General features: G+C 44.0%; 1 protein-coding gene across 1 annotated transcript in view; it reads left to right on the forward strand.

Annotated features, from left to right (window-relative positions):
• The window catches only part of adgb (androglobin), a 117,909-nt gene that overhangs the window by 30,691 nt on the left and 62,839 nt on the right, over window positions 1-24,379 (forward strand). Inside the window, exons 7-9 of the mRNA XM_071370871.1 lie at window positions 18,089-18,270; window positions 21,545-21,643; window positions 23,889-23,983. Coding sequence (XP_071226972.1) covers window positions 18,089-18,270; window positions 21,545-21,643; window positions 23,889-23,983 — 376 coding nt within the window. The remainder of the gene's footprint in view (window positions 1-18,088; window positions 18,271-21,544; window positions 21,644-23,888; window positions 23,984-24,379) is intronic.

Genomic DNA, 24,379 nt, shown 5'->3' on the forward strand with positions numbered 1-24,379 from the left:
ACTGAAACAGCAAACTTTGTGAAAGTGAATATGTGTGTCATTCTCAAAACTTTTGGCCACGACTGAACAGCTAGCAGTTACACCGGCGGGCCCCGGTGGCAACACATTAATGAATCCGAAAGCTTATCTTGACATGGAAGAGATGCAGTGTTGGATAGCCTTAGCCTGCTAGCTATCATAAATAGCATTCCTCTCTGTTTGAGTCAGGTTGTTGAGTAGGCTAAATGACCTGCATTAGCTAAGTAATTGAAAGGTAAACTGAGAAGAAAAAAATTAAATTAAATATAGCTAGCACTCTCTCTTTCTTTCTCTCTGCGGCTTCTCCATAATTTTTTGAAGAAATGAATTTGTTCAAAACTGTTCAACTATTGTGTCTCTCTCTTTGAGTCAACTACTCAGCACACTTTATTCACTACAGTGGTAGCTAGTTATAGCTTATGTTTTCAGTGCTTGATTCATTCTCTGATACTTTGATTAGATGGACAAGATGTTAGTTCATACTGCAAGACCTCTGATAAGTTGGAGGATGTCCTCTGGAAGTTGTCATAATTATTGTTTAAGTCAGTGGAAGGAGGTGAGAACCATCAGCCTCCAAGGTTTTGTATTGAATTAAAACCATTTTTATTTATAAAGCCCTTTTTACATCAGCAGATGTCCCAAAGTGCTATACAGAAACCCAGCCTAAAACCCCAAACAGCAAGCAATGCAGATGTAGAAGCACGGTAGCTAGGAAAAACTCCTTAGAAAGGCAGGAACCTAGGAAGAATCCAGGCTTTGAGGGGTGGCCAGTCCTCTTCTGACTGTGCCGGGTGGAGATTATAAGAGTACATGTTCATTAAGGCCAGATTGTTCTTTAAGATGTTCAAACGTTCATAGATAACCAGCAGGGTTTAATAATAATCACAGTGGTTGTATGGGGTGCAACAGGTCAGTACCTCAGGAGTAAATGTCAGTTGGGTTTTCATAACCAAGCATTCAGAGGTTGAGACAGCATGTGCGGTAGAAAGAGAGTAGAAAACAGCAGTTCTATGACAAGGTAACACGTCCGGTGAACAGGTCAGGGTTCCATAGCTATACGCAGAACAGTTGAAACTGGAGCAACAAACGACTAGGTGGACTGGGGAAAGCCAGGAATCATCAGGCCAGGTAGTCCTGAGGCATGGTCCAAGGGCTCAGGTCCTCCGGAAGGAGGGAGAGAGAGAGAATTAGAGGGAGCATACTTAAATTTACACAGGACACAAGATAAGACTGGAGAATTACACCAGATATAACAGACTGACCCTAGCCCCCCGGCACATAGACTATTGCATCATAGATACTGGAGGCTGAGACGGGGGGTCGGGGGACACTGTGGCCTCGTCCGACAATACCCTAGGACAGTGCCAACCAGGCAGGATATAACCCCACCCACTTTGCCAAAGCACAGCCCCCATACCACTAGAGGGATATCAACAACCAACCAACTTACTACCCTGAGACAAGGCTGAGTGTAGCCCACAAAGGTCTCCTCCACTGAACGAGGGGGCGCAAAACCGGACAGCAAGATCATGTCAGTGACTCAACCCACTCAAGTGACAGCATGGAAGAGCAATAGTAAGCCAGTGACAGCTGCCCATAATAGGGTCAGAGGCAGATAATCTCAGTGGAGAGAGGGGAGCCCGTCAGGCAGAGACAGCATCGCCGGTTCATCCCTTCCAGTGCATTGCCGTTCACCTTCGCACCGCAGGTTCAGACTGCACTCAATCATATTACCTACTGAAGAGATAAGTCTTCAGTAAAGATTTAAAGGTCGAGACCGAGTCTGCATCACTCACATGGATAGGAAGACCATTCCATAAAAATGTAGCTCTATAGGAGAAACCACTGCCTCCAGCTGTTTGCTTAGAATTTCTAGCGACGACAAGGAGGCCAGTGTCTTGTGACTGTAGCGTATGTGTAGGTATGTGCTGCAGGACCAAATTGGAGAGATAAGTAGGAGCAAGCCCATGTAATGCTTTGTAGGTTAGCAGTAAAACCTTGAAATCAGCCCTAGCCTTAATTAACAGGAGGCTAGCACTTGAGTAATATGATCAGAAAATAAAATTGATGACCTACTATGAAGATTATCCTACCAACAGGAAATTAAATACTGTAACATCTTATTTTTCACCGAGACGTTGCTGAACGAAGATCGGACAATATAGAGCTAGCGGGATTTTCCATGCACAGACAGAACAGAGACGCTACCTCTGGTAAGACGAGGGGTGGGGATGTGTGTCTTTTTGTCAATAACAGCTGGTGCGCAATGTCTAATATAAAATTAGTCTCGAGGTATTGCTCGTCTCAGGTAGAGTACCTTATGATAAGCTGTAGACCATACTATCTTCAAAGAGAGTTCTCATCTGTATTATTCGTAGCCGTCTATTTACCACCACAAAGCGAAGCTGGCACTAAGACCGCTCTCAACCAGCTCTATAAGGCCATAAGCAAAGAAGAAAATGCTCACCCAGAAGCGACGCTCCTGGAAGCCGGGGACTTTTATGCAAGCAAACTTTAATCAGTTTTACCATATTTTTACCAGCATGTCACATGTGCAACCAGGGAGAAAAAATAATCCTACACCACCTTTAATCCACACACAGAGATGCATACAAAGCTCTCCCCCGCCCTCCATTTGTCAAATCTGACTGTAGTTCTGTCCCCCTGATTCCTGCTTACAAGCAAAAACTAAAGCAGGAAGTACCAGTGACTCGCTCACTACGGAAGTGGTCAGATGACGCGGCTGCGACACTACAGGACTGTTTTGCTAGCACAGACTGGAATATGTTCTGGGATTCATCCAATGACATTGAGGAATACACCACCTCAGTCATCGGCTTCATCAATAAGTGCATTGATGACATCGCCCCCACAGTGACTGTACGTACATATCCGAACCAGAAGCCATGGATTACAGGCAACATCCACATCGAGCTAAAGGCTAGAGCTGCCGCTTTCAAGGAGCGGGAGACTAATCCGGATGCTTATAAGAAATCCCGCTATGCCCTCAGACGAACCATCAAACAAGCAAAGGGTCAATACAGGATTAAGATTGAATCCTACTACACTGGCTCTGACACTCGTCGGATGTGGCAGGGCTTGAAAACTATTTCGGACTACAAAGGGAAACCCAGACATGAGCTGCCCAGTGACGCGAGCCTACCAGATGAGCTAAATGCCCTTTATGTTCGCTTCGAGGCAAGCAACACTGAAGCATGCACGAGAGGACCAGCTGTTCTGGATGACTGTGTGATAACGCTCTCGATAGCTGATGTGAACAAAACCTTTAAACAGGTCAACAGCCCAAGATGGCTTAGCAGTTCAGACGTCATTTCTGTTTCGTATTGTCGTGTCCTGTATATATATATATTTACACCTTTCTTCGCATATCTTTTATATATTTTATTATCCAAGAACTCAACTACAAAAGCTTCCCTGCAAAAGCTTTCCTGCAACCCGCTTCACCAATTACAAAAAAGTATTATTTACCTCAAATCTGAAAAACCACCGTGGAAGCTAGCCAGGGGCTAATTCACAAGCTAGCCAGAAAGCTAACCAGAAGCTATCCGATAGCTAGCCAGAAGCTAATCTGTAGCTGGCCAGACATTAGCCGGTCTGCTGGCTAGCGTTGGCTAGCGTTGGTGTTTCAGCTGCCCACGTTTTGTGGTCATCAGCTATTCCTTTAGCTCGATAATCTACCGGCACTTTTGTGCAACGCGACTCGGACCGGAGCATTCCGGGACTTTTTTTCTCTCAGTTTCCCCGGATTTCAGCCGCAGGCTCTGGACATTTGCAGCTAGCTAGCTGCAAACCGTGTGACTACTGGCTTACGTCGATCCCGGAGCAAACTCAAATCATTCCGGAGCTAGCCAGCTGAGGAGTTCCATCAGCCATTCCTGGGCTACAGCCACCTATCCGGACCCGTTTTTTTGTTGTTTTGTTGTTGCTGCAGATACGGAGCCCCACCGGGCCTTCACGACTGACTGCCAACGTTATCTGCCCGAGGGAGTTATCCAACTGGCACCTCCGTCCCGACGTTACCTGAACGCTCATCTGGGGCCCGCTAACCGTTAGCTGTCTTATCGGCTGCTATCTGAATAAGTATATCGGACAATTATTATTATTATTTATTTATTTTTATTTTTTTTTCTTGGGTCACTATATCTATTTTGCCAATTTGGATTGATCCCCTCTACCACACGGAACCCCACTAACCTACCCCACTAACCTACCGACGGAAACGCACGAGGTATCTACAAATAGACTTCCATACTATGCTATCTTGCTACCGATAGCCATCTACCCGGCCAGCTGTCTGGATCGCCGTGACCCCAACCAACCTCTACTCACTGGACCCTTATTGATCACTCGATTAAGCATGCCTCTCCTTAATGTAAATATGCCTTGTCCATTGCTGTTCTGGTTAGTGTTTATTGGCTTATTTCACTGTAGAGCTTCTAGCCCTGACCACTATACCATATCCAACCTCACAGTTCCACCACCCACATATGCGATGACATCACCTGGTTTCAATGATGTTTCTAGAGACAATATCTCTCTCATCATCACTCAATACCTAGGTTTACCTCCACTGTATTCACATCCTACCATACCTTTGTCTGTACATTATTCCTTTAAGCTATTTTATCGCCCCCAGAAACTTCCTTTTACTCTCTGCTCTAGAAGTTCTAGACGACCAATTCTCATAGCTTTTAGCCGTACCCTTATCCTACTCCTCCTCTGTTCCTCTGGTGATGTAGAGGTGAATCCAGGCCCTGCAGTACCTAGCTCCACTCCTATTCCCCAGGCGCTCTCTTTTGATGACTTCTGTAACCGTAATAGCCTTGGCTTCATGCATGTTAACATTAGAAGCCTCCTCCCTAAGTTTGTTTTGTTCACTGCTTTAGCACACTCTGCCAACCCGGATGTTTTAGCCGTGTCTGAATCCTGGCTTAGAAAGACCACCAAAAATTCTGACATTTTCATCCCCAACTACAAGATTTTCAGACAAGATAGAACGGCCAAAGGGGGCGGTGTTGCAATCTATTGCAAAGATTGCCTGCAGAGTTCTGTTTTACTATCCAGGTCTGTTCCCAAACAATTTGAACTTCTACTTTTAAAAATCCACCTCTCTAAAAACAAGTCTCTCACCGTTGCCGCCTGCTATAGACCACCCTCTGCCCCCAGCTGTGCTCTGGACACTATATGTGAACTGATTGCCCCCCATCTATCTTCAGAGCTCGTGCTGCTAGGTGACCTAAATTTTAACATGCTTAACACCCCAGCCACCCTACAATCTAAGCTTGATGCCCTCAATCTCACACAAATTATCAATGAACCTACCAGGTACCACCCCAATTCCGTAAACACGGGTACCCTCATAGATATCATCCTAACAAACTTGCCCTCCAAATACACCTCTGCTGTTTTCAACCAAGATCTCAGCGATCACTGCCTCATTGCCTGCATCCGTAATGGGTCAGCGGTCAAACGACCTCCACTCATCACTGTCAAACGCTCCCTGAAACACTTCAGCGAGCAGGCCTTTCTAATCGACCTGGCCGAGGTATCCTGGAAGGATATTGATCTCATCCCGTCAGTAGAGGATGCCTGGACATTTTTTAAAAATGCCTTCCTCACCATCTTGAATAAGCATGCCCCATTCAAGAAATTTAGAACCAGGAACAGATATAGCCCTTGGTTCTCTCCTGACCTGACTGCCCTTAACCAACAGAAAAACATCCTATGGCGTTCTGCATTAGCATCGAACAGCCCCCGTGATATGCAACTTTTCAGGGAAGCTAGAAACCAGTATACACAGGCAGTTAGAAAAGCCAAGGCTAGCTTTTTCAAGCAGAAATTTGCTTCCTGCAACACAAATTCAAAAAAGTTCTGGGACACTGTAAAGTCCATGGAGAATAAGAACACCTCCTCCCAGCTTCCAACTGCTCTGAAGATAGGAAACACTGTCACCACCGACAAATCCACTATAATTAAGAATTTCAATAAGCATTTTTCTACGGCTGGCCATGCTTTCCACCTGGCTACCCCTACCCCGGACAACAGCACTGCCCTCCCCTCTGCTACTCGCCCAAGCCTTCCCCATTTCTCTTTCTCCCAAATACAGTCAGCTGATGTTCTAAAAGAGATGCAAAATCTGGACCCTTACAAATCAGCCGGGCTAGATAATCTGGACCCTTTCTTTCTAAAACTATCTGCTGAAATTGTTGCCACCCCTATTACTAGCCTTTTCAACCTCTCTTTCGTGTCGTCTGAGATTCCCAAAGATTGGAAAGCAGCTGCGGTTATCCCCCTCTTCAAAGGGGGGGACACTCTTGACCCTAACAGCTACAGACCTATATCTATCCTACCCTGCCTTTCTAAGGTCTTCGAAAGCCAAGTCAACAAACAGATTACCGACCATTTCGAATCCCACCATACCTTCTCCGCTATGCAATCTGGTTTCAGAGCTGGTCATGGGTGCACCTCAGCCACGCTCAAGGTCATAAACGATATCTTAACCGCCATCGATAGGAAACAATACTGTGCAGCCGTATTCATTGACCTGGCCAAGGCTTTTGACTCTGTCAATCACCACATCCTCATCGGCAGACTCGACAGCCTTGGTTTCTCTAATGATTGCCTCGCCTGGTTCACCAACTACTTCTCTGATCGAGTTCAGTGTGTCAAATCGGAGGGTCTGTTGTCCGGGCCTCTGGCAGTCTCCATGGGGGTGCCACAGGGTTCAATTCTTGGACCGACTCTCTTCTCTGTATACATCAATGATGTCGCTCTTGCTGCTGGTGATTCTCTGATCCACCTCTACGCAGACGACACTATTCTGTATACTTCTGGCCCTTCTTTTGACACTGTGTTAACAACCCTCCAGGCGAGCTTCAATGCCATACAACTCTCCTTCCGTGGCCTCCAATTGCTCTTAAATACAAGTAAAACTAAATGCATGCTCTTCAACCGATCGCTGCCTGCACCTGCCCGCCTGTCCAACATCACTACTCTGGACGGCTCTGACCTAGAATATGTGGACAACTACAAATACCTAGGTGTCTGGTTAGACTGTAAACTCTCCTTCCAGACTCACATCAAACATCTCCAATCCAAAGTTAAATCTAGAATTGGCTTCCTATTCCGCAACAAAGCATCCTTCACTCATGCTGCCAAACATACCCTTGTAAAACTGACCATCCTACCAATCCTCGACTTCGGTGATGTCATTTACAAAATAGCCTCCAAAACCCTACTCAATAAATTGGATGCAGTCTATCACAGTGCCATCCGTTTTGTCACCAAAGCCCCATATACTACCCACCACTGCGACCTGTACACTCTCGTTGGCTGGCCCTCGCTTCATACTCGTCGCCAAACCCACTGGTTCCAGGTCATCTACAAGACCCTGCTAGGTAAAGTCCCCCCTTATCTCAGCTCGCTGGTCACCATAGCAACACCTACCTGTAGCACGCGCTCCAGCAGGTTTATCTCTCTGGTCACCCCCAAAACCAATTCTTCCTTTGGCCGCCTCTCCTTCCAGTTCTCTGCTGCCAATGACTGGAACGAACTACAAAAATCTCTGAAACTGGAAACACTTATCTCCCTCACTAGCTTTAAGCACCAGCTGTCAGAGCAGCTCATAGATTACTGCACCTGTACATAGCCCATCTATAATTTAGCCCAAACAACTACCTCTTTACCTACTGTATTTATTTATTTATTTTGCTCCTTTGCACCCCATTATTTCTGTCTCTACTTTGCGCTTTCTTCCACTGCAAACCAACCATTCCAGTGTTTTTAGTTTTATTTTACTTGCTGTGTTGTATTTACTTCGCCACCATGGCCTTTTTATATTTTTATTTATTTATACATATATTTGTTTGCCTTCACCTCCCTTATCTCACCTCACTTGCTCACATTGTATATAGACTTATTTTTTTTTTCACTGTATCATTGACTATATGTTTGTTTTACTCCATGTGTAACTATGTGTTGTTGTATGTGTCGAACTGCTTTGCTTTATCTTGGCCAGGTCGCAATTGTAAATGAGAACGTGTTCTCAATTTGCCTACCTGGTTAAATAAAGGTTAAATAAAAAAAAAAATAAAAAAAACATTCACAAAGCTGCTGGGCCAGACAGATTACCAGGACATGTACTCAAAGCATAAGCGGACCAACTGTCAAGTGTCTGACCTGACATTTTCAACCTCTCCCTGACCGAGTCTGTAATACCTACATGTTTCAAGCAGACCACCATAGTCCCTGTGCCCAAGGAAGCAAAGGTAGCCTGCCTAAATGATTACCACCCCGTGGCACTCACGTCAGTAGCCATGAAGTGCTTTGACAGGCTGGTCATGGCTCACATCAACAGCATCCTCCCGGATAGCCTAGACCCACCCCAATTCACATACCGCCCCAACAGATCCACAGATGACGCCATCTCAATCGCACTCCACGCTGCCCTTTCTCACCTGGACACATGGAACACCTATGTGAGAATGCTATTAATTGACTACAGCTCAGCGTTCAACACCATAGTGCCCACGAAGCTCATCACTAAGCAAAGGACTCTGGGACTAAACACCTCCCTCCGCAACTGGATCCTGGACTTCCTGACGAGCCGCCCCCAGGTGGTAAGAGTAGGCAACAACAGGTCTGCCACGCTGATCTTTAACACTGGGGCCCCTCAGGGATGTGTACTTAGTCCTCTCTTGTATTCCCTGTTCACCCATGACTGCGTGGCCAAACACGACTCCAACACATTCATTAAGTTTGCTGACAACACAACAGTGAGGTGGCCTATAGGGAGGAGGTCAGAGAACTGGCAGTGTGGTGCCAGGACAACAACCTCTCCCTCAATTGAGCAAGACTAAGGAGCTGATCGTGGACTACAGGAAAAGGCGGGCCGAACAGGCCCCCATTAACATTGACGTTGCTGTAGTGGAGCGGGTCGAGAGTTTCAAGTTCCTTGGTGTCCACATCACCAACGAACTATCATTGTCCAAACATACCAAGACAGTCGTGAAGAGGGCACGACAAAACCTTTTCCCTCTCAGGAGACTGAAATGATTCGGCATGGGTACCCAGATCCTCAAAAGGTTCTACAGCTGCACCATCGAGAGTATCCTGACTGGTTGCATCACCGCCTAGTATGGTAACTGCTCGGCATCTGACCGTAAGGCGCTGCAGAGGGTAGTGCGAACAGCCCAGTACATCATTGGGACCAGGCTTCCTGCCATCCAGGACCTATATGGTTTTTGGTGTCAGAGGAAAGACCATAAATTTGTCAGAAACTACAGTCATCCAAGTTATAGACTGTTTTCTCTGCTACCGCACGGCAAGCCTAGGACCAAAAGGCTCCTCAACAGCTTCTACCCTCAAGCCATAAGACTGCTGAAGAATTCATGAAATCGCCACTGGACAATTTACACTGCTGCTACTTGCTGTTTTGTTTGTTACCTGTGCATTGTCACTTCGCCCCCCACCTACATGTACAGATTACCTCAACTACCTCAACTACCCCCTCACACTGACTCGGTACCGGTGCCTCCTGTATATAGCCTCGTTATTGTAATTCTTATTGTGTTACTTTTTATTATAACTTTTTATTTTAGTCTACTTGGTAAATATGTTCTTCTTCTTTAACTGCACTGTTGGTTAAGGGCTTGTAAGTAAGTGTCTAATGGTAAAGTCTACACCTGTTGTATTCAGCGCATGTGACAATACATTTTTGATTTGATCACATTATGGGGTTCTAGTAAAGATTGTAGCAGCCGTGTTTAGCACTAACTGAAGTTTATTTAGTCCTTTATCCGGGTAGCCGGAGAGTAGAGCATTGGAGTAGTCTAATCTAGAAGTGACAAAATCATGGATTAGTTTTTCTGTATCATTTTTGGACAAAAGGTTTCTGATTTTTGCTATGTTACAAAGATGGAAAAATCCTGTCCTTGAAATATTCTTGATATGTTCGTCAAAGAGATCAAGGTCCAGAGTAACGCCGAGGTCCTTCAGTTTTATTTGAGACGACTGTTCAACCATCAAGATTACTTGTCAGATCTTTGTTTTTTGGGACCTAAAACTAGCATCTCTGTTTAGTCAGAGTTTAAAAGTATAACATTTGTTGCCATCCACTTCCTTATGTCTGAAACACAGGCTTCCAGGGTAGGCAATTTTGGGTCATCATCATGTTTCATCGCAATATACAGCTGTGTCGTCCGCATAGCAGTGGAAGTTGACATTGTGTTTCTGAATGACATCACCAAGCTGTAGAATAAATAGTGAAAACAATAGTGGTCCTAAAATTGAACCTTGAAGAGCACCGAAACTTAAACTTGATTTGTCAGAGGACAAACCATCCACAGAGATGATATCTTTCAGACAGATAAGATCTAAACCAGGCAAGAACTTGTCATTGTAGACCAATTAGGGTTTTCAATCTCTCCAAAAGAATGTGGTGATCGATGGTGTCAAAAGCAGCAGTTAAGGTCTCGGAGCATGAGGACAGATACAGAACCTTGGTCTGACGCCTTGAAAAGGTAATTTACCACCTTCACAAGTGCAGTCTCCGTGCTATGATGGGGTATAAAACCAGACTGGTTTCATATACATTATTTGTCTTCAGGAAGGCCATGAGTTGCTGCGCAACAACTTTTTCAAAAATGTTTAGAAGAATGGGATATTCTATATACAGTACCAGTTAAAAGTTTGGACACACCTACTCATTCGTGTTTTTCTTTTACTGTTTTCTACATTGTAGAATAGTAGTGAAGACATCAAAACTATGAAATAACAAATATTGAATCATGTAGTAACCAAATAAGTGTTAAACAAATCAAAATATATTTGAAATTCTTCAAAGTAGCCATCCTTTGCCTTGATGACAGCTTTGCACATTCTTTGCTTTCTCTCAAACAACTTAATGAGGTAGTCACCTGGAATGCATTTCAATTAACAGGTGTGCCTTGTTAATTTGTGGAATTTCTTGCGTTTGAGCCAATCAGTTGTGTTGTGACAAGGTAGGTGCGGAATACAGAAGATAATTTGGTAAAATACCAAGTCCATATTATGGCAAGAGCAGCTCAAATCCGCAAAGAGAAATGACAGTTCATCATTACCTTACTTTAAGACATAAAGGTGGAAAATTTCATGAACTTTGAAGTTTCTTCAAGTGCCTTTGCAAAAACCATCAAGTGCTATGATGAAACTGGCTGACAGTCTCATGAGGAGGACCGTCACAGGAAAGGAAGAGTTACCTCTGCTGCAGAGGACAAGTTCATTAGAGTTACCAGCCTCAGAAATTGCAGCCCAAATAAATGCTTCACAGAGTTCAAGTAACAGCCACATCTCAACATCAACTGTTCAGAGAAGAATGTGTGAATTAGGCCTTCATGGACGAATTGCTGCAAAGAAACCACTACTAAAGGACACCAATAAGAAGAGAAGACTCGCTTGAGTCAAGAAACACGAGCAATGGACGTTAGACCGGTGTAAATCTGTCCTTTGGTCTAAGTCCAAATGTAAGATTTTTGGTTCCAACCGCCATGTCTTTGTGAGATGCAGAGTAGGTGAACGGATGATCTCCACGTGTGGTTCCCACTGTGAAGCATGGTGGTGTGATGGTGCTGGGGTGCTTTGCTGGTGACACTTTCTGTGATTTATTTCAAATTCAAGGCACATTTAACCAGCATGGCTACCACAGCATTCTCCAGCGATACGCCATCCCATCTGGTTTTCACTAATCATTTGTTTTTCAACAGTACAATGACCGAACACACCTCCAGGCTGTGTAAGGGCTATTTGACCAAGTAGAAGAGTGATGGAGTGCTGAATCAGATGACCAGGCCTCCACAATCACCCGACCTTGAGATGTTTTGGGATGAGTTGGACCGCAGAGTGAAGGAAAAGCAGCCAACAAGTGCTCAGCATATGTGGGAACTCCTTCAAGACTGTTGGAAAAACATTCCAGGTTGAGAGATTGCCAAGAGTGTGCAAAGTTGTCATCAAGGCAAAGGGTGGCTACTTTGAAGAATCTAAAACACAACATATTTTCATTTGTTTTACACCTTTTTGGTTACTACATGATTCAATATTTGTTATTTCATAGTTTTGATATCTTCACTATTATTCTGCAATGTAGAAAATAGTGCAAATAATGAAAAACCCTTGAATAATAAGGTGTGTCCAAACTTTTGACTGGTACGGTAGGCCGATAGTTTATTATAAATATTTTCAAGGTCAAGGTTTTGCTTTTTCGATCGGCTTAATTACTGCCACTTTTAGTGAGTTTGGTACATATCCAGAGGATAGGGAGACATTTATTATTCTCAACATTGGAGGGCCAAGCACAGGAAGTCGCTCTTTCAGTAGTTGGAATAGGGTCCAGTATGCAGCTTGAAGGTTTAGAGGCCATGATTATTTTCATGAATGTGTCAAAAACTTTGAGTGTCTCCATTTATCCTCGAGCCTTGGAGAAATACGCAGATTCAAAGAGGAGTCTGTATTTTGCTTTCTGGTGATCATGATCTTTTCGTCAAAGAAGTTGTTGAATTCATCACTGCTGAAGTGAAAGCCATCCTCTCTTGGGGAATGCTGCTTTTTAGTTAGCTTTGCGGCAGTGTCAAGAATACATTTAGGATTGTTCTTATTCCCCTCAATTATGTTGGAAAAATAGGATGATCGAACAGCAGTGAGGGCTCTTCGATATTGCACAGTACTGTCTTTCCAAGCTAGTCAGAAGGGTACGTTCCAGTTTTATGAAATCTTGCTGTATACCAGGGAGCTAATTTCTTGTGACAAATGTTTTTGTTTTTTTAGGGGTGTGACTGCATCTAGGGTATTACGCAAGGTTACATATAGATCCTCAGTTAGATGTTTAACCGATTTTTGTACCCTGACGTCCTTGGGTAGGTGGTGGGAGTCTGGAAGGGCATCTAGGAATCTTTGGGTTGTCCAAGAATTTATAGCACGGCTTTTGATGATCGTTGGTTGGGGTCTGAGCAGAATATTAGTTGGTGGTCTGATAGTTCAGGATTTCGAGGAAAAACATTTAGATCCATAATATTTATTCCACTGGACCAAACTAGATCCAGGGTATGACTGTGGCAATGCGTAAGGTCCGAAGACGTGTTGGACAAAACCGACTGAGTCTGTGATGGCTCCGAAAGTGGGAATGGGTCTATAAGACATTTCCATGTGAATATTGTATGCCATGACTATAAGGTCCGAATGGAATTCAGGGAACTCAGTGCTGGAACACTGTGTATGGCCCAGGAGGCCTGATTCAGTAGGCTGCATAGATTTCATGACTAGAAGCTCAAAAGACAAAAATGCAGTCATTTATTTTGAGGCAAATTGAAATTTGCTGTCGTAAATGTTAGCAACACCTCTGGCTTTTCCGGGATGCGCAGGAATATAATCTAGTGTAACCAGGAGGAGAAGCCTCATTTAACACAGTAAATTCATCAGGTTTGAGCCAGTCAGGCCAATCACATCACGTTTCTGATCATTGATTCGTTTCTTGACTATGACTGCCTTGGAAGTAAGGGATCTAACATTAAGTAGCCCTTTTTTGAGATGTGAGATATCACAATCTTTTTCAATAATGACAGGAATGGAGGATGTTTTTATTCCAGTGAGATTGCTAAAGCTAACACTGCCATGTTTAGTTTTGCCCAACCTAGATCAAGGCACAGACACGGTCTCAATGGGGATAACTGAGCTGACTACATTCTACTATGCTAGTGGCAGACTCTACTAAGCTGGCAGGCTGGCCAACAGCCTGCTGCTTGGCCTGCACCCTATCTTATTGAGGAGTTAGAGCCCTGTCTATGTTGATAGATAAGATGAGAGCACTCCTCCAGCTAGGATGGAGTCCGTCACTCCTCAACAGGCCAGGTTTGGTCCTGTGGGTGAGTCCCATAAAGAGGGCCAATTATCTACAAAATATATATTTTGGGAGGGGCAGAAAAAAGTTTTCAACCAGCGATTGAGTTGAGACTGCTGTAGAGCTCATCACTCCCCCTAACTGGGAAGGGGCCAGAGACAATTACTCAATGCCGAAACATCATTGAAGTCTATGTACCTAGAGGAGGATGGAAAATAGCTGTCCTCCGGCTACACCATTCATTGAAAAGTCTGTTTTAATCAAATCAAAGTTTGTCACGTGCGCCGAATACAACAGGTGTAGACCTTACAGTGAAATGCTTAATTACAGGCTTTAACAAACAGTGCAAAAAAGGTATTAGGTGAACAATAGGTAAGTAAAATAAAACAACAGTGAAAAAAAACAGCAGTGATGCTATATACAGTAGTGAGGCTATAACAGTAGCAAGGCTATATATAGGCACCGGTTAGTCGGGCGGATTGAGTTAGTATGTAGATATGGTTAAAGTGACTATGCATATATGATGAACAGAGAGTAGCAGTAGTGTAAAAGAGGGGATGGTGGGTGGTGGGTGGCGGGACACAATGCAGATAGCCCGGTTAGCCAATGTGCGGTGGCACTGGTTGGTCGGGCCAATTGAGTTAGTATGTACATGAATGTATAGTTAAAGTGACTATGCATGTATGATAAACAAAGAGTAGCAGCAGTGTAAAAGAGGGGTTGGGGGGGGGCACACAATGCACATAGTCCGGATAGCCATGGCTTGGGGATAAAAACTGTTGAGAAGCCTTTTTGTCCTAGACTTGGCATCCGGTACCGCTTGCCATGTGGTAGTAGAGAGAACAGTCTATGACTGGGGTGGCTGGGGTCCTTGACAATTTTTAGGGCCTTCCTCGGAAACTGCCTGGTGTAGAGGTCCTGGATGGCAGGCAGCTTAGCCCCAGTGATGTACTGGGCCGTACGCACTACCCTCTGTAGTGCCTTGCGGTCAGAGGCCGAGCAATTGCCATACCAGGCAGTGATGCAACCAGTCAGGATGCTCTCGATGTTGCAGCTGTAGAACCTTTTGAGGATCTCAAGACCCATGCCAAATCTTTTTAGTTTCCTGAGGGGGAATAGGCTTTGTCGTGCCCTCTTCATGACTGTCTTGGTGTGTTTGGACCATTCTAGTTTGTTGTTGATGTGCACACCAAGGAACTTGAAGCTCTCAACCTGCTCCACTATAGCCCCGTCGATGAGAATGGGGGGAGTGCTCGGTCCTCCTTTTCCTGTAGTCCACAATCAACTCCTTAGTCTTGGTTACGTTGAGGGATAGGTTGTTATTCTGGCACCACCCGGCCAGGTCTCTGACCTCCTCCCTATAGGCTGTCTCATTGTTGTCGGTGATCAGGCCTACCATTGTTGTGTCGTCTACAAACTTAATGATGGTGTTGGAGTCGTGCCTGGCCATGCAGTCGTGGGTGAACAGTGAGTACAGGAGGGGACTGAGCACGCACCCCCAAGGGGCTCCAGTGTTGAGGATCAGCGTGGCAGATGTGTTGCTACCTACCCTCACCACCTGGGGGTGGCACGTCAGGAAGTCCAGGATCCAGTTGCAGAGGGAGGTGTTTAGTCCCAGGATCCTTAGCTTTGTGATGAGCTTTGAGGGTACTATGGTGTTGAACGCTGAGCTGTAGTCAATGAATAGCATTCTCACATAGGTGTTCCTTTTGTCCAGGTGGGAAAGGGCAGTGTGGAGTGCAATAGAGATTGTATCATCTGTGGACCTGTTTGGGCGGTATGCAAATTGGAGTTGGTCTAGGGTTTCTGAGATAATGGTGTTGATGTGAGCCATGACCAGCCTTTCAAAGCACTTCATGGCTACGGACGTGAGTGCTACGGGTCTGTAGTCATTTAGGCAGGTTGCCTTTGTGTTCTTGGGCACTGGGACTATGGTGGTCTACTTGAAACGTGTTGGTATTACAGACTCAATCAGGGACATGTTGAAAATGTCAGTGAAGACACCTGCCAGTTGGTCAGCATATGCCCAGAGCACACATCCTGGTAATCCGTCTGGCCCCACAGCCTTGTGTATGTTGACCTGTTTAAAGGTCTTACTCACGTCGGCTGTGGAGAGCGTGATCACACAGTCGTCTGGAACAGCTGATGCTCTCATCCATGCCTCAGTGTTGCTTGCCTCGAAGCGAGCATGGAAGTGATTTAGCTCGTGTGGTAGGCTCGTGTCACTGGGCAGCTCCCGGCTGTGCTTCCCTTTGTAGTCTGTAATAGTTTGCAAGCCCTGCCACATAAGACGAGCGTCGGAGCTGGTGTAGTACGATTCAATCTTAGCCCTGTATTGATGCTTTGTCTGTTTGATGGTTCGTCGGAAGGCATAGCAGGATTTCTTATAATCTTCCGGGTTAGAGTCCCACACCTTTAAATCTGCAGCTCTACCCTTTAGCTCAGTGCGAATGTTGCCTGTAATCCATGGCTTCTGGTTGGGGTATGTACGTACAGCCAGAGACTGATGTGGTATACTCCTCAATGCCATCGGAAGAATCCCGTAACATGTTCCAGTCTGTGATAGCAAAACAGTCCTGTAGTTTAGCATCTGCTTCACCTGACCACTTTTTTATAGACCGAGTCACTGGTGCTTCCTGCTTTCATTTTGCTTGTAAGCAGGAATCAGGAGGATAGAATTGTAGTCGGATTTACCAAATGGAGGGTGAGGGAGAGCTTTGTACACGTCTCTGTGTGTGGAGTAAAGGTGATCCAGAATTGTTTTCCCTCTGGTTGCACATTTAACATGTTGATAGAAATTAGGTAGAACTGATTTAAGTTTTCCTGCATTAAAGTCTCCGGCCACTAGGAGCGCTGCCTCTGGGTGAGCGGTTTCCTGTTTGCTTATTTCCTTATACAGCTGACTGATTGTGGTCTTAGTGCCAGCATCCTTCTGTGGCGGTAAATAAACAGCCACGGAAATATTAGCTATAGTTTAAAACTCTAGCCAAATAATCTAGAGACTTCCTTAGATTTCGTGCACCAGCTGTTGTTTACAAATATGCACAGACCCCCCCCCCCCCCCCCTGTCTTACTTACCCCCCTGTGCTGTTCTATCTTGGCGGTGCAGCGCATATCCCGCTAGCTGAATATCCATGTCATCATTCAGCCACGATTCCGTGAAACATAAGATATTACAGTTTTTGATGTCCCATTGGTAGGATATTCGATATCGTACCTCGTCTAATTTATTGTCCAATGATTGCACGTTGGCGAGTAATATTGATGGTAACGGCAGCTTTCCCACTTGCCTTCTGCGGATCCTTACGAGGCACCCCGCTCTGTGTCCTTTGTACCTGAGTCTCTTCCTCTTGCAAATAACTGGGATTTTGGCCTTGTCGGGTGTTCGGAGTATGTCCTGTTGAAGAAAAAAACTTTGTCTAATCCGAGGTGAGTGATCGCTGTCCTGATATCCAGAAGGTCTTTTTTGCCGTAAGATAATCAGTTATTTGGTTTTAAAAAAAAAACACTATTTGTATTTTTCTGAAATTCACTGAGTCGGATGGTCCTCCCTCTCCTCCAAGGAGCCTCCACTGACACACACACACACACTGCCAGCAGCTAACATTACTATTTTATCTCCAGCCACAACTTCACAGGCACTCCAGAGCAGGCAGCTGTCAATGAGTCATCGTAAGAATAAGCCTAATGACAACCCTCTACAAGCATTTCGCTACACCCGCAATAACATCTGCTAAACACGTGTGTGTGTGACAAATAAAATTAGATGTGATTTGATCATTCAGTTATCCTAAATGAAAAGGCTTGTGTTGGAATCACTGGCAAGAAATCTTTCAACAAAGCCTGAAATGAATGAATATGGAACATGCCCGGAGCTAAATGAACGCCACTCATAACAACACTCATCTGTTTTGACATATATTATGTGTCATGGTGGCCAATCGACAGGACTGAAATTAGATACCAGACACAAATAACATTTTAAATAGTTAAGTGCTTTATTTATCCTGAAGTCATCAACCTTCTTTATTCTTTTGCCCAGCGCTAACACATCTCATTCTATAAATCTAACACTTGGTTGGTTGTTAGTAAGTTATGTAACCATTACATATCCAGTCATGTGGGATCATTGATAAACAACTGGGTAAATAGTTTTACAGTGTGATGTGTCCAATCTCTCAGGTCCCGGTACCTGGGCAAGGTTTGGGACTTCCTGAAGGACACCGTTCCCAAATTCCATTATGTGGAGGAGAGCTCGGAGGAGAAGCCCCTGACCAGGGAAACCTCCGGAGTGAGGGAGTCCAGGCTCAACGAGTGCAAGGGCGAGTCTCCCACAGCAACCAGAACCCCGGAGAAAAGCAAAGGTGCTGCTCTGTCTGTCTCTCTCTCCCTCTGTCTGTCTGTCCCACTAAACCTGACACAGATAGCAATTTACACACGCACTGATTAAACGTCTTTAATTAAGAGAGTCAATTAAATGATTGATTAGATTAGGATCACTTGTGTGTGTGTGGGCTGTTTTATCTAATCGAGTGTTTAAGTCAGGGGCGAAAATCTGATATCAACCTTGGAGGGGACAATTACATTACATTTTCTCAAGAACAATACCTGAGGGGGACACCAAAAGTAGTGCTGTAACACATAGCCTACGTTGTAATATGTTAAATGTATATTGAGGAACCATAATTCCTACAACTGAATAATTGATAGGTACAGTAGTTAACTGAAGGGTTTAACCAACTTGTTCAAATGTTTAAATCATTATAATACTACTACTAATAATAGTTATAGCAGTGCTCCTTACCAGTCCAGTATGTATGCAGGTATTCGTACTTACAACTAGCAATATCAAGAAAGGCCAGTAGGTAACAATGGTACTGTACACTGTATGGGTGTAGTTTTCATAAATACAATGAACATGGTGTGATCTCATCTAAAAGAGTCTCCATTGAGAACCATCACAAAGTTAGTCTCCGTATTGAATTTACCTTTTAATTTTTCTTTTTCTGATACATTTATATAGTCATTAAATGTGCCACTGGCCTGAGTCTACTACAATATCTTTACAAGAACAAAAAGCTTAAAATAAGTACAGTTCTAAAAGCAAAATAACTACTTCAATGAAAAACCCAAATAAATCAAACAAAATATCCTTCAGTCAGTGTCTCAACTCTTCAAACAGCAGCTATGGACAAGTATGTCGCACAAAGTATGCAATTTTAAATAAAATAACATGAAATAAATAATTTGTAAGTGTACTGTCATGTACTAAAAACTACTCTCTAGGCTGCTTAGTACCCGCTCATACTGCCCTAGCACAGCTCTAATAGCAGTATTCCGCACAGTCCACCTTGTTGGACATAGGGGTTTCCGGGTGGGCAGATGTGTTTCTTTGGACGTGGCAATTGATTCAAACATGCTCTTAAACTTTCCTGACTGGCCATAGAGGACACCTAACTGATGGACCCAAGAAAGGGAATCCCGGATCAGTGGGGAGGCTGAGCAGCCAGCCTGTGTAATCAGATTTACACAGTGTGCTCCACAATGGACATAGAGGGCTAATGGCTGCTGCCTTCTCACAATTGCCTGTGCACCTGTGTATTTTCCTGCCATGTTTGAGGCACCATCGTAACTCTGCCCACGTAAGCCAGACATGGGCAAATTGAGCCTCAACAACACTTCAGTTGCCACTTTCGCAATGCCCTCGCCTGTTGTCTCCGACACCCTGTATAGCCCAATAAACTCCTCGTGAGGGACAAGGTCATGGTCAACATAATGCAAAAAGACACTCTCCTGTTCAGCACCAGAGACATCTTGAGTACCATCAACAATTAATGAAAATTGTACAATCGGAAGAGACCTAATCTCAGCTGCAATGCCTCGAATGATTGTATTGGCCATGATGTTCAGAATTTCATTCTGTGCTTTGGGGCCTCTTGAAACGTCAACACTCTGTTGGCAAGAGTTTGCGGTTCAAAAATTGTGGGTGTGGCTAATATGGTTTTGTGCCATCACTGAGGTAACTGGACAATGCTGTACCACTGTCCCCTATACTGGTGCTGCTGGCAACAAGGGTGACACCTGGTCCTGCTGTGGCTGTGACATTGTTCTCTGAAGTCTCTCTCCCTGGCTCTTTCCCTTTCACCACCCTAACTGACTCAGTCTGTCTCCTAGAAAATAAATAAGGTGTTTGCCGTACTCCTAACTACCGGTACCCAAAACTACACAATTAATCACAACAGCAATACCATTGCCATAAACAAATCTTAGTTTAGTCATCAGTTTAAGTTGAGAGCTGGGGTATCCATGGCATTTTCCAATTATGTCCCTATTTTACAAGTTAAAAAAATTGAGAACCTTTCATAATGTTGCCAAACAAAGACTCAACAAACTTACCTGAGACTCCCTGTCTCTGCCAGTCTGTCCCTGCCTATCTGTCCCCAGCTCTGCTGTCTGTGTGCCATCTGTTGCCTGTTCTGCCTAATGACATCATTGTGAAACATTTCCATTAGCATTTCACTTCTTTCTTATGAACATTTTATCAACTCGTCTTTGAGATATTAGGCTACTAGAGTTCTTACTTTGCGTTTTGGTGTACTGAAAAATACTCTGATGTCCGTCTTTTTACTTTTTTCTGCCATTTTTCTACCTGGCTGGCTGGCTGGCTGGCTGGCCGGTCTAGCTGCACACACACACATTTACACAACATATGCTACAACCTTTCTAATTTTAATATAGTTTGTTTCATATTGGCTGGCTTCCAACAATAGCTGAATTTGTAAAGCTAGCGAGCACTAATTCCGTTTCTGTGGTGTTTGCTATAATCTTTAAAAAAAAAGTAAAATACATAATAATGAAATAAAATACATTTAAAAAAGTTCACTAGCGACAACTTAGCTTTTGCAACGAGACCATGAAATATATTTAAGACAATGGTATAAGAGAGTGTAGTTCTGTTCAGTTTGGACTTCAGTTTATCGCTAACCTTATCACAGGGACTTTGAAGCACTACAGCTGCATGCTGATCTTGGAATAAACTGACGATAGCAAAGATTCCATCTTTGACGACGCCACATTAATGGAATAGGTGCTAGCTTGTTAGTTAATGTTTGCTTTAGTTTGCGCGCTAGCTCTGCAAATTCAGCTAGTGTGTGAACCCTGCCAACATAAAAATGTAAACATTGCTATGGCGCGATTGACTGGATTAACCTCACGTCAGTTACGTACATTGTGTGCCTTTCGGACAGTAGATACGAACCCTCTATTACCTTGCCAGCTAAAGAACTGGCAGTGGATCAAACCATTGTGAGGCAAAGGGCGGGGTGGTCGCAATCTTTTGAAACTTAAAAAGGCGCTATTAAGTGTCTATAATCAGCACAACTGCTTTCATTGCATATTATTAATATTATTGAAATTACATAGTTATGTTTACAGTGATAGATTGGGGGGGACAAATCATATTTTTCCCAGGATGGGGGGGTCGTCCCCCCCCCGTCCCCCCTGGGATTTCCGCCTATGGTTTAAGTTAATCAACGGATTAACTTAACTGTCTGTGGGAGAAAGTATACCACTGCCTTTCCCGTCTTCTTACTCACTCCTGTATTTACGTTTCCCTAATGACTGTTATGTTGGTGTCAGATTCAGCCAAGAAGAAAGGGAAAGATATGGATAAAGATAGAAAGCCATCTCAGCCCAATGCTGTCCAGCCCAACACTTCCAATCAGCCCACTACAGACAGTAAGTTACACACAGGTCCAAACATTTTTTGGTATGTTTTTTTTCTGCTTATCACATCCTTCTTTTGACGCCAAACCCACCACTGGTGTGCGTGCCCGAAGAGCTCTATTTTCATGTCATTTAACAAATGGAGTCGGCTTAATGGCGTTTGCACTTGGATTGTAGCTGGTGCTGTGGTCAGATGACATGAGAATAGAAACAGTGGTGAGTTTGGCGTCGAAAGAAGGATGTGAAACAGTAAAGAACTCCATATCTACTTTAAAATATGGTGGTGAATATTTGATGCTGTGGGTCTATTTTGTTTCCACTGTTCCTGGGGCCCTTGTTAAGGTCATCGCATTATGAACTTTACTCAGACATTTTAGCCAAAAACATGGTTTGCCAACTGGATCTTCCAGCAAGACGATAGACAAGGACAGTAACACACATTTAAAATAAAATGATATACAAACAATTCAACAACAGACAATTACACAAACAATACAACAACAAAACATGTTGTGTGCTTGTTTGTGTACCCTCACTGTTGTTGAATCTGTTTTTTTTAAAGGTCATTCTGTTGTTTGCTTGAGTAATTAGAGATGGGATTTCCATGCGATCATGGCTCTGTATAGAATTGTGCGTTGCTGTGAATTTGTTTTGGACTTGGGGACAGTAAAGAGACTCCTGGCATGTCTTGTGGGGTATGTATGGGTGTCTGAGCTGAATGTTTTTTGATTATGCAGACAATCTGGAATTTTCTCAACAGCAATATTGTGTGTATTTAAAGTACTGCTGTGTACAGAGTGATTTTGTTTCAACTGTTCTGCCTGCACGGGTTCTCTTTAGCTCATGCCCCCTCCCTCGATCTCTGTCTGTCTTGGGGTGCGTTCGTAAATTGCCTCCAGTGTGTCAGAGTGCGCTCTGGGCCGTTCATAAATTCAGAGTGTTGTCCGTTCGTAAATTCTGATCGTTTCGCTCTCGTAGCGTTCAAAGCGCACACTGGACGCTCTGGCGGGGGAGTAGGGTAGATTCGTGCGTTCTGACATCACAACGGCAGTCAAGCACCCAAGCTAACTGGCTAACGTCGGCTAGCTTGCTAGCTCCTTCCAGACACAAATGAGAGAACGCCTCACTCTGACCATTTTACTCGCCCTAGCAGAGCTAGTTAGGCTGTTTTCATATTATCTAGTGTTAGTGACTAACTTTTTTGCCAACCTTTACTGTCACCTGTCATTTTCAATGGGTGTTGCGCGTTCGTAAATTCATCAGCTGTTCTGCGTTGTGGCACACTCAAACAAGTGCTCTGTAGATAGCCAAAATTAATTTATGAAAGCACCCTTATTTTTCCCATCCGTTCTGGCGCACGCATGCACACACACACTTTTTCAAACTCCCTCTTTAAAACATGTTTTTCTCTCCCATTCCCTCTCTCTCAATGATAATTAACATGTGGGAGATTAAACTGCAGTGATTTGGCACCAATCCCTAAATCTTTTGTGCCTGAGGTACACACACCACACACACTAAACATTGTATTTATATCATAGATACATTTGCCTTGCATTTTCATTTAGATTCGGTTGTATTATTAACCTTGCATAGATTCAGCACGACTCATTCCTTCTCCATTCAATTCTCTATGAATGCAGCTTCTATATCATTCCCTCACAGATCCAGTGATTACTCAAATAGATTTTCCATGTCTCCTGGCCTATACGCTCATCATGTGATGCATAGTGAGATTGTCAGTGGAAGAGTCAAATGGTGCCTCAGATAGCAAGGCATCTCCTTTCTCTGCACCACACAATGACTTCTGTCTCCAAGACCTCCGATGGAAGTTAACGCCCCCCACAATCTCTGTGAAAGTCACTTTGAATTCAAGAATCTCTGTCAAGATTCTCAATGTCTTTTTACTTATTTGAACATTTAAAACATTTTTATTTTTTATTTTCTGTGACGCCTAGAAACAAGTGATTCTCCTGAGCATTCCTCTTATTCTCTCCTCTCATTATAGGATCCATGTCCTCAGCTGACCCATGAAATGTGAAATGTCATGAAGCTAATTGTACATGCCATTTCACAATTTCTCTCTCTCTACGCAGTATTATATCTCTCTCTCGCAAGCTCCCTCTCACACTCTCTCTCTCTCACTCCCACGTTCCCCCCCTCCCATTGTTGGTGTCATGCCCCTCTATTGGACCTGTAAATGAAAAGCATGTCTCCTGAGCACTCTGTGTGTGTGTGTGTCTCCTGCCCTGTTCAGGTATTTCACCCCCTCCTGCTCCAGAGATGGTGGTGTGTGCCAGCTACCAGCCACTACACCTCCTGGAGAAGAAGACCTCTGTACTGGGACAGATGGTACGGTCCAACATTCTTCATATAAATACCATAAGCTATCCAGCTGTGGTGATAAGTATATTTCTTGTTGTAAATGAGCCTAGGTCAGTTTAAATATTCTACATTTTAAAGCAATATCCAGGCACTGACTACATCTGAAACATGCTTAACGCTTATTTACAAAATGTGCACTGAAACTGGTCACTTTCCATGTAACTTACAACCCGTAATAGCCTATACGAATGTACCCAGGCCTCAGAACCAGCGGGGGGACGGAGGAGATGAAACGTGCCAATGGAGTCTTCAGTTCTGGGGCATGTTCTGCCCAATATGGATCGTTAGACTTGCCACTCGTCTTCCATAATTGATACACCCTTATAATTCCAAGATTCATCCCTGGTTTCCTAACTCTATATA

The sequence above is a fragment of the Salvelinus alpinus genome, chromosome 27 (assembly GCF_045679555.1).
Source record: "Salvelinus alpinus chromosome 27, SLU_Salpinus.1, whole genome shotgun sequence".
NCBI lineage: Eukaryota > Metazoa > Chordata > Actinopteri > Salmoniformes > Salmonidae > Salvelinus > Salvelinus alpinus.